The sequence below is a fragment of the Anarhichas minor genome, unplaced genomic scaffold (genome assembly GCF_050575085.1).
Source record: "Anarhichas minor isolate MPS153535 unplaced genomic scaffold, ASM5057508v1 ptg000058l, whole genome shotgun sequence".
NCBI classification, from domain to species: domain Eukaryota; kingdom Metazoa; phylum Chordata; class Actinopteri; order Perciformes; family Anarhichadidae; genus Anarhichas; species Anarhichas minor.
The window spans coordinates 2,214,172-2,225,209 of NW_027466504.1; the positions used below are offsets into that span (position 1 = coordinate 2,214,172).

At 43.3% G+C, this 11,038-nt stretch overlaps 1 protein-coding gene across 1 annotated transcript; it reads left to right on the forward strand.

Moving 5' to 3' along the window:
• Positions 1–1,182: 1,182 nt before the first annotated feature.
• cdt1 (chromatin licensing and DNA replication factor 1) lies at positions 1,183–7,162 on the forward strand. Its single transcript, XM_076076806.1, has 10 exons — positions 1,183–1,778; positions 2,040–2,201; positions 2,397–2,680; positions 2,799–2,993; positions 3,847–3,992; positions 4,217–4,317; positions 5,347–5,535; positions 5,710–5,880; positions 6,035–6,236; positions 6,475–7,162. Exons 1-10 carry the CDS (start codon positions 1,305–1,307, stop codon positions 6,636–6,638), a joined length of 2,088 nt encoding a protein of 695 aa, XP_075932921.1. The 5' UTR covers positions 1,183–1,304; the 3' UTR covers positions 6,639–7,162.
• The last annotated feature ends 3,876 nt before the right edge of the window (positions 7,163–11,038 follow it).

The window sequence follows — 11,038 nt, forward strand, 5'->3', positions numbered from 1 at the left end:
AAAGGGCTGCTCACCCTGCTTATTGACTGCATTACACCTAAACGTACGGTCCAAAGGCTCTTTTCTGATACCCAGAAATGTCTCGTACACAGCAAAATTAGAAGAAAAGAAAAAATACAGGCAGCTTAGTCTATATACATAGTGTTTTGGGAAATTGTGGCATATTATACCTTTGAGGGGTATTTATAAGTATTTTAAAGTATTTTAATTGCCTCTACATAGCTATGCTTGAGCCAACAGTGGCAAAAACTGGTTTATAGTACGTCACCAGCTCTGACCGTTGCAGCTATAGTCATGTGGATGTGTTTACTTCATGTGTCCACAAAGAAAAAAGGACTGTAATTGACTGTTCATTGGTATTGTTTTCCATTGTGCCAACAAGTATATTACGTGCCACCACCCCATAATGCATTGTTAACATGTCGTGGTCATTTCATGGATTTCTGTGAGACCAGGTCGACTAAGTCTCTGCACTCTGCTGCTCTGAATGTTGTTAAAGATGAAAGTGTTGTAGCCAAACAAAACATGCTGTGTGATACCTCCATACTGTAATCTAGTTTGTTCTGTGTGCCGTTAACTGGACCTGCAAACTCTCACAGAGATAAGACAGTTTGAGATATGAAAAGACAAAATGATATGTTGCCAGGTTGGGATGTAAATAAAAGATGCAAGCTGTTCATATTGCATGTATTAACAAGTCTAAATGAGATTCAAGGACACAGAGCAGATGTAAGCAGGAGGAAGGGTGCCTGTGTCTTCTAATTGTAGAAGACATTTATTTGCAAACCGTTAACATTTTAGAAGTTGATAGAATATTGCTTTACAAACTGTCTTTCAATTGTGTTAAACAGCATTCTATATGACAGTTTAAATAAACGATTAAACGTGTCTGATTTTGTAATACACGTATTTATTTGGGCTTTGTTATACACGGATATTACGAAAAGGACGAGTCAGTGTCGCCACACAAAACACTGGTTTTAGAAAAAAATATCAAAGAATGAATACAAAAATAATCAAATCAACAGCAGAGCTGTTTACTAGTATCATTGTGATTCAACAAAGTGTCTTTGATAACTGCTTAGTTCATCAACATGGCCTATCCCTCTTTTATTATCCTATGACGTGACCAGCGAGGCGTGGCTTCGGTAATTTCGCGCGAATTTCCTTTCTTCTTCCTGTGTAGCGTGAATATTTCCGGAAATCTATTGTCGATGGACAGTATTTATACCGTTACCGACTTCAGAGAGTTGTAGATTTGTTTTCACATTTCGGTCCCTGTGTCCACCTCAATCAGCAGGAAGATGTCTCAGGCTCGAGTTACTGATTTCTTTTCCCAGAGAAAGAAAGGTGTCGCCGGTCCGGTCAAACCAATCAAGCAGCGCAGGAGCGCTGTTGTCGGCCGTGGCTCATCTGAGACCAGTACTAACGTTGCCAGTACGAGGTCAAGATTCGCCAAAAACAAAGGTGGTTTCCTTTGCTCGTCCTCCGTCCATGAAGAATTTGTCAGAGTTATTGACGAGGCAGTGGAGCTAAACGAGGGAGTTTGTTCTATCGGTACCACCGCGAACGATCCCACCAGTCCTCGGACACCAAAGCGGACCTCGGCCGAGACAGAGTTCGACCTCGGAGCCGCGGTGTTTTCAGCCACCGCCGACCATAGCACGGCCAAAAAGAGACGGCAAGAGGAGGTCGTTACAGACGCTAAAGTTAATGTTCCGGAGAAAGCAAGGACGAAGGCCAGGAAGAAACTGGTCCTACCTCAAAACACACCGCAGGTTACGTTACGTTTATTCTTTTCTGGTGGAATCCAGCTCATGGCTGCTCCATATTTGAGTAAATCTGTAAAGTTACGCTCAAGGTTATGCCTCATACACACTAGCTCAATGTATATATGTACAGGCTCGTTTTCATCCTTTGGTTAAAAATAAGGTGGCAACCATAAACCGCTGTTTGCCTACTTTGTGGTTGCGAGCTTGCGAAAAAACACGAAATTGTTCATATAGAGTGACACTAAACACGCTGTTGTGTATGTCCAGGCTGCAGCCAAGTCCTTGTCCAGTGAGGTGACCCAGCAGCACTCAGCTCCGGCAGCCCCCGTTTCTGGACAGAATGCTGGGAACCATCATCACTTTGAAACCAACAGCTCTCCACAGAGGGGTCAAGTCAACAGCAAGATCACTGAAGGACAGGAAAGCAAGGTAACGCATTGTGTTTGGACTTTCTGCAGATTATGCCTCACTAGTGTGCACACATGCGTGCGTGTTGCTAACTGCAGCAAAACTGTGTGATAGACTGATATTGCTGTTCATATCAAACGATGATTATGGTGTTATTCTTTATTTTTCATATTGTTAACAAATCCTATGGAAAAATGTTGCACCCCTTTCTGCCAGGCTCTGTGTAAAGAGGGCATTGCAACCCTCAAGTCTCGCCTTCAGAGGATCAAGAAGCATGCAGAGGAAATATCCAGCGCTTCAGCGGCCACATCCTCCTCTTCCTCGTCTCCAGTCGGTTCAGCTCCTCATAAAACAACCCCACTTGTTCCCAAAACCGTCTCTGATGCTAAGGCCCTCAAGTTCACTGTAGCGCAAGTCAAAGACCTTGCAGCCAAAGCTCAGCGGCGGAAGGAGGAGAGAGAGGCCAAGAGCAAGCTGAGTGAGACACAAACCCAGGACAGGTGAGCATGTAAAAACACACTTATAGCCGAAAACCAATATGCACTGTGCAGGTGGGACACTACATTACCACTAATCAAAGCCCAAATCAGAAGCAAATGTGTTTTTTCTCGTTCATAGTACTGGGCAGCCAGCATACCAGCAGTACCACACTCTAGCTCAGGCGGGCCCTCCAGGTCTGTCCCTGCCTTTCCAGTACAAGGTGCTGGCAGAGATGTTCAGGAGTATGGACACGGTGGTCGCCATGCTACACAACCGCTGTGAGACCGCCACCTTCGCCAAGATCAAACGTGGAGTTCAGGACATGATGCACAAGTAAGTGGAATCACGGAGGGATGGCCTGGTTGTACTTTCCGGATATAAATGAGGATGAGTGATTATTTCAGGTTGGGGATGTAACCAAAACCGTATTCGCACAGTATTAGTAATACCATGGGGCCCCATGTAAGTTAAAAATGGACTGCCATGTCTATGTTTCGTGCAAGGCATTCGAACGGGATAAGTGAAGCCTGTTTTACTTGAATTTACTGCCATTATTTCCCAGGGTATGAAGTCGAAGCTCTGCACAACATCGGATTACATTTAAAATACAGCACAGCTACAAACAAAAAAATCAAACAATCCACCAGCAAGTTAGTGTGTCTTTACTTCATTGTTGTCTTCACTTCTCTGCTCGGTTTGTGCGAGTGTGGAGAGGCACCACTGCGCGGGGTGAAACACAACAGCAGAGGATATAAGCAATTGTGGGAAATTTTAGCAGCTGCGCATAAATATAGGGTAAACACGGGCCATACGTTTCCTTTTCTTCTAAGGCAACAGCCCAATAACCTCAAAGCACTGAAATATGGCACTGTTTTCCTCAAAGCTCAAAAAACCACCACAAAAAACTTGCTTCTACACACGGATCTTCCAGAAGTTTTGGGATTTAAAAACCGCAAATCTTTTTCTAACAGTCATGTACATGAAATTTGACCTTTACATTGAACTCTCCCTAAGCATTTAGGAGCAGTTGGCTGCTGCAGAGCGCCCAGGGGGGAAACATAAGGTTCAGGACCTTACTCAAGGGCACTTCACAACCTTGACAGATGGAGCTGAGGGACACACCAACAGGACTGGCTGTCAGACCGCAGAAGCTAATGTTTGACTCTTTTCTTTGTCCTCCTTGCAGGCGGTTTGAGGAGGGCCACGTTAGTCAAATAAAGATGGTGTTTCCCGAGGCCTACACATTTCGACAGGAGAAGAATGTCCCGACCTTCAACAGCAGCATTAAGAAGGGCCGGTACCAGCTCACCGTGGATCCAGTCCTTCTCTCTGGTTAGTTTATTAAATCACCACTTCTTCTGCTCAAAATATTAGAAGTTGGCTTATTTTAATATCCATTACAACTCTGTTCACTTCACCATTTACACATTGTTAAATGGGATATATATAAACTGTGGGTGTAATGGCAAGTGCCTTTTTATAGATGCTCATGATGATGTGTCCTCTACCTTTTTTATGTGTTCATTTATTAACCGGTGTGTTTTTGTCCTCCTCAGACCAGAATGAGGCTCGGCCTGTCCTGTCAGCCTCTCGCCTCCTAGAGAGAAGACTCATCTTCCATCTGAATCTGGTCTCAATTGTCAAACAGCACCACAAGGTCAGCAGCTGCTGCATTATTGTTTCCTGTTAGTTTCATATAGTGAGAGTCACAACTAGGCATAGGTAGCAAATGGGGAGGAGTTTCGATCATGGCACAATCCCAAGTTTGAAAGTAAACACTGTGGTCTGAGATGGTTGTCTCCACTGACACACGGAGAATACATTTTGGTGTCGAATTTCTGCTAACGAGTTTGCATATTACCTCTCTGGATTTATTATTTTTTCCAACACAACCTTGCAGACAGTTTTGGAAAAGTAATTATACAGGTATTTCTGAAGCAAATATCCATTAAGTACACATGGTTTTCTGTGTTGGGTAACATCATTGTCAGACCTGAGATGCGGCTACATTTGGGCAATACCAGGTCTTCACTTAGAAAAGTAACTTATAAGACATGGTGATGATGACGACATCATTCTCTGCTGGAGGAGCAGAGGGGCCCTGTTCTCCAATGCTGGGGAGCCGGAACAGTGGGCTGCTGCTGCCGGGCCACCTTGTCTGCTGAGCCAGGCACACATGGGGAGGTGACGCCTCCTGGCCGTGATCTCCCCATAGCCCACCGTTCCTGTTTCCCAGCACCATGGCATTTGAAAACGAACCTCGCCAAACAAAAATCCCACCAATGTTATTTTTATTAATTTACATTTTTAAATATTGTTATTTTTAAGTTGGTTCTTCTGGCAAATTTTTGTATACCGGTTAATGGTTTCCCGACAACAAAATTGCGACTGGCTAAATTGCCTGTAACTTTGGAAAACCACTATCTACAGTGGCTGTTGAGCAAAGAGCCCAGCCTACAAGTCATGTGAAGATACAATCCATGTTTTTCTGGTCATATTCCCCAATACTCATGGTTTGTCTTTAATTTTAGTTAACATATATGTGGTACATTGTGACATAGATTTTATTTTATTTTTTAAATCATGTCTACACAGATCTTTCAGAGAGTGTATGTTCATAAATCTTTCATCAAAGACGTGGAAATGTATTGGTATAAATGTTTATGAACCCTGTCTCTGTCTGCAGATTTTCCTGTCCTTGTTAGTTCCTCCAGTGTCTGTTCCAGAAAACAAACTCACCCGCTGGCATCCTCGCTTTAATGTGGACACTGTGCCAGCCGTCTTAACTAGCTCGCTGCCTCAGCCTCCTGACACTGACAAACTGGCCACAGCTCAGGAGGTGCTTGACAAGGCTCGCTCACTCATCACACCCAAGGTACTGTGTTCATTTTAAAGTGGTCAATGTTCTGCCATTAAGAATAATGTATTATCAATGGGTAATGTTTAAATGTCAGGCTTGATTTTATAATGCCGACTGGAATGTTCAATATATTAATTCATCATCGGTCTGTCTAAATCAAATGGAATTATTCTTTTGTCCTGCATTTAGATGGAGAAGGCTTTGATGTCTCTGGCTCAGAAGACAGAAGATAAAGCTGCAGGAAAAGAGCCTGCATCTCCACAGAACCCAACAGTCCCCCAAGTGTCTACTCCATCAACTGCCCCTGCAGCTCAGGTCCCAACTGCCCTGAAAGGAGTGTCCCAGTCACTGCTGGACAGAGTAGGTGGACCGGGAGGAGGGCGGGGTATATTAGTGCTGGGGTGGGCAGTTTGAACTAGACTTGATGTGTTTTATTAGCCTGCTTGAATTGGCCTTTGCCCACCCAGAAAACCATGTTGAGATTAATCCATGTGTTGTTTTGTTGGTGTTTCAGATTCGTGCAAAAGAGGCCCAGAAGCTCCAGGCAGCCATGACACGAAACCCCACACAAGAGGACCGCCTGCTGATGATGTCACGGCTTCCCGAGCTGGCCAGGATTCTCCGGAACGTTTTTGTTGCAGAGAAGAAACCGTCTTTAATTATGGAAGTGGCCTGTAACCGGACGGTGGCCAGCTACAGATCTGCTCTCAGTACAGGTTGGTTCAAACAATAAGAAATATCAGCAGAGCTGGATGAGAGTAGCTGAGAACCAACTTACATTTTTTTGTATTCTTATTTTTAACTGCTAGATGACGAGCAGAAAAAGCTGAGGCAAATGGCATTTAACTGTAGCTTTCAACATTATTTTTTAGTAGAAAACTAGTTGCTGTCTTCTAATAGCGTTTTGGAAAAGAACTGCAATGTGATTGGGTCTTCCTCCTCTCCAACAAACAGGTGAAATGGAGAAACACATCCGTCTTCTGGCAGAAGTGGCTACTGATTGGCTTACTATTCATCCATTAAGGAAGGACTTCTTCCTGAAGTTGAACAAGAACATGGAGCTCAACATCGTTCTGGACAAACTGAGCGGCAGACTCCGAGAGGAGGAGAGAATCTGAGATGCAAATGACAGAATGATGACTTAGTGGATTTCTCCCGCCCTTGATGTGAGTGCTGCCAGCAGACTGAAGACTAGTTGCTTTAAAGTGCAATATTTTTAAATGAATTTCACTTGTTTGTGGACAGTAGGCACGAATGTCCGACATTTTAAACACAGCGGGTTTTGTTGTGGTCAAGGCCTTACAGAAATGGTCGCAGATTGATCTAGGCACAGCTCCAGCACGTCGGTATGTCCCAAAGGTATGACCAGACCTAGTCCTGGTATTTATTCCACCAACCCCCTGTGTTGTAAAGAGGTTGTTTTAATCACATTTCTGTTATAGTGATTGTGTTTTGTTTTTCCTTCCATGAAAGTGTAACGTCAATGTAGCCTTCCAGTCTTTTTAGGGAAACATTTCCTACAATGTAGAACTGATGAATGTTTACATTTTTTGAGGTCACTGTTTGATAGTGTTTAAGAAATACAAGCGTCTGTCCAAGTTCTGCGCCCTCCACTTGTTATTAAATATTACAGTAAAGACAATGATTGCATTAAATATCTGACAGCTGGTGATAAACCCATCCTGTCAAGATTACAGGAGAAAAGGAGTCATGGGTGTAGTGAGTGAGGAAAAAAACTTGTAGCATCTTTTCATACAGAAATTGCTGCCTTGTTTTCCCAGATTTTGAGTTTTCTGCCCACGCAACACAATGGAGATGGTGGGATTTCAATTGTGGTGTTGCAGTGGTTAAGAAAATATTTAAAATTAAAGCTGCGAGCAGCGATGAACGGGCCCTCGCAATCTGCAGCGCGTCGGGGGTGCCGGCGGGACTCCGGCCTGCGCGTCCGAGAACGTCCGCGGACGGCGCGTCCGCGAGCGAGACGTTTTTAATCCCGCGTGGACTGCCTGAAGCTGGAAATGATGCTTTGCAAATAGTCCGATGCTTCCTGTATCCGCTGCCTGGCGCTACAGAACGCGTGTAAACATGCATCATGTAGCTCTGTGTCAAATGTAAACCACATTGTGTAAAAGTCATGTAAATCGGAGGTGTTTATCACAAAATCCAGATTTCCTTTGGCGAGCAGGTGGCGCTGTGAGTATTAGGGGAAGTTAGCTTGTAGACATCCTCAGGCTATGAGTGTTATCAAGCATGTGAAGTTTGGGACCGTTTGGATCAAGTCCAGCTGAGTTACATCAGCTTTTTTTTCATGGGGAATCACATAAAGTAGCCGCCCGCTACGGCTAAGCCATTCCGTCAAACGTAAAGCTTTTGATAACTTTTAATCACAACGGTCTTGACATTCTACTGACGAAATTTGAAGAGGATCAGACAAATTCCCTAGGAGGAGTTCGTTAAAGTATAGCGACTAGAAATAGGCCAAATTCTATGGAAAAATGACATAAATATCAAAATTACAGACTTCCGGTAGGGTTTAGAGCATGGTCCCAAGAGACTTATATTTAAGTCTCCATAGGATACATGTGCCTACTAAGTTTTATACATGTAGCGCTGGGGCTGCTGTTTCGAAATATTGTAGGGGGCGCTATAGAGGCAATTTAAAACGGCCAAGCCCAAAACCCATATACACTATGTCTGCCTATGACCTATGACACATGTACAAAGTTCCAGGAGTTTTTGAGCATCCCAACCCACTAAACCATCAGCTTCCTTTTTCATGGCGAACGATGCATCGCCACGGCAACAGCGTTCAACGAAAACGCACAATATTCATGATGTTGCATCATCAATGTCTTAAGGCTATCCGTACTAAATTTGAGACTCATCAAGTAACCTGGCTAGGAGGTATAAATAAAAGTATAGAATATGACATTTCCTTTAGGCAGTAGGCGGCGCTATGAGTTATTGAAATTTTTTCAATTGAAGGATGTTCAAGCTTGAAGTAGCATCATGCATGAGAAGTTTTGTGCGGATTGGATAATGTACCTTGGAGTTATAACAACTTATAAGAACTTATTTTCTCATAAACAATGAGGCAAAATGGCCGCCACGCCACGTCAAGGTTCTTCGATGAAAGCACACGATTTTGATAACTTTTCATCACAAAGGTCTTAAGAGCATCCTGACAAAAGTAGAAGTTGCTCGCATAAAATCTGTAGGAGTAAATCATCTTAGTACGAAGGCTGAAAAATGCAAAAAACTGACAAAAAGCACAACTTCGCGGGTTTATTGTTGCGCCCCCTAGTGGTTGAATGCAAAACAAATCTCAGGGTATGTTACAGCATGCAATGTGCACATATGCTGCAAATTTTGTAATTTTAGGACAAACGGTTCAGAGGTTGTGTATTGATATTAAGCCACGCCCCTAAGAAGTTTATTGGTCCATATTTTGTAAACGCTAAGAGCTATTAAAAAGCTTTTGATCATTTGTGATGATCTAGATCCAATAATTATCCACAGCATATTTGGTAGCAATCGGACCCAGCATGGAGGCTTAGGAGGAGCTTGCAAAAATGTGTTTTACACTAAATTCAATATGGCGGAAAATCTAAGTAGGCAGAGCTTAGGGGTCTGAGAGGCTTTTTTGTAGATCTAGCGGAGTCGGATATGTGGGTCGAATTTCAAGTCAATCGGACATACTGGCCGAGGGGCGTTGCCGGTCCGAATTGTAGGGGGCGCTAGAGAGCCATTTTTTTTACACAGAAAGATGCATTATTTTTCAGATGGCAATTTTCACCAGACCTGACAAGACTCCAAAACCTGGTGAGTTTTGGGGTATGGCAAATATGCGCCCAATGTTCTCAAATAAAAATCAGAATAATAATAAAAAACCTTACAGTTTCAATAGGGCCTTCGCTGGCCCGACGTCGGTTGCTCGGGCCCTAATAAAGGTTGGTCTCAGTGCCATATTGATGAAACCATTCCCATTGTCAAGGCAAATGAAACGCAACAATATAATCTGAAAATAATTGGATTAGAAAATGATCTGGGCAAGCAAAGACTTTTGGCCGCCATTTTATGGTTTAGAAAAACATATCTAACTATTGAATGGATTTTCATGACATTTGGTAGATTCAAGACCTTCAGAGCCACTAACATGGCTGTGTACTCGTTTTGTCTTGCTTATACATCATAGGTACATACATTACATTCTAAAGGAGGCAATACTCCTTTGGAATCTTGCCTGAAAATATCAGTGGTCGATCAGTTGCTTTGTCTCCATGATACAGTCTCGGCACAGGACATTGTGGAAGAAAATGGCTTTCTTGATATAAGGATTCTTTAGTTGGCTTCCTGATACCATCCTCTGTTTCTGTCTGTGGAGAGTCCTTTGGTGATATTTATTCTTTCTTGTGTTCCATCTGATTTATCAACTATGGTGTTTGAGCTGTCTTTCGTCACCACATTTGTTTTTCAGTCTTTTGCTTTAATGGTAAATGGATGATAAATGGACTTGTACTTGTATAGCGCCTTTCTAACCGCTTTACACGTCATTCATACATTGATGGCATGGGCTACCATGCAAGGTGCCACCTGCCCATCTGGACTGAGCAAATTCACATCCCATTAATTCGCGGATGGCACAGCCTTCTGGTGGAATTTGAATCTCACCACTAATTTCTCAAAGAACGCAGACGGTACCAGTTTTGTCTATTGCTCTGGAGCTCACATTTTTAACACCACAAACATAAAAAACACATTACCGAGTTTGGCAGAGTCTTATCTTTCTCACGGTATCCATATTTTGGCACTCAGACTCCTGCTAATTTGTTAAAAAGAGGAAGGGGTTTTGTTCAAAATCACTGATTACTGCAATGTTTCTTAATCAGTCTGCCTGTAGCACCAGGTGCGTGGCTCACCATGGCAACCAGTTACACACACGCACGCAGGCTCTCTCTCGCTCTCTGTCTGTCTGCCTGTCTCTCTCTCCCACTCACTCAGTCCATCTAACTGTCTGTCTGCCTGTCTCACTCTCCCACTCACTCAGTCCATCTAACTGTCTGTCTGCCTGTCTCACTCTCCCACTCACTCAGTCCATCTAACTGTCTGTCTGCCTGTCTCACTCAGTCTCTCTCCTCTGTCTATCTTTCTGTCTGTCTCTCTCTCTCCCTCTCTGTGTCTCTCTCTCTATCATACAGTCATTCAGGTCTTAGATATTTTTAGAGGACTTTTCCCCTCTCTCCCCCCATTTCAAATTAAAAGCCCCACAGAATGAATTCTAACTGGAATGCTTGTGATGAAGCCTCTCATTTTAGTGTCAAACATTATGATTCTGTCTCCTCTCCCCCTCTCTCACCCACCCAGTCCCACCCTTTCCAAATAAATGCCCCACAAATACAAGATTCAATCCAAGAGTATGAATATAAAATGCAGAAAAGAGAGTAGCGCTATCTCAATTGAACCTGAATGACACTACCGGTAACATTGGCGTGTGTATATATTGCGATTTCTTCGGGCA

What these genes read in the sequence shown, in the direction of transcription:
- cdt1 (XM_076076806.1), top strand. Translation starts at nt 1,305, where the DNA reads ATGTCTCAGGCTCGAGTTACTGATTTCTTTTCCCAGAGAAAGAAAGGT. An exon ending in TACCTCAAAACACACCGCAG is followed by an intron (nt 1,779 to 2,039) that starts GTTACGTTACGT and finishes GTGTATGTCCAG; the next exon opens with GCTGCAGCCAAGTCCTTGTC. An exon ending in GTTCAGGACATGATGCACAA is followed by an intron (nt 2,994 to 3,846) that starts GTAAGTGGAATC and finishes TCCTCCTTGCAG; the next exon opens with GCGGTTTGAGGAGGGCCACG.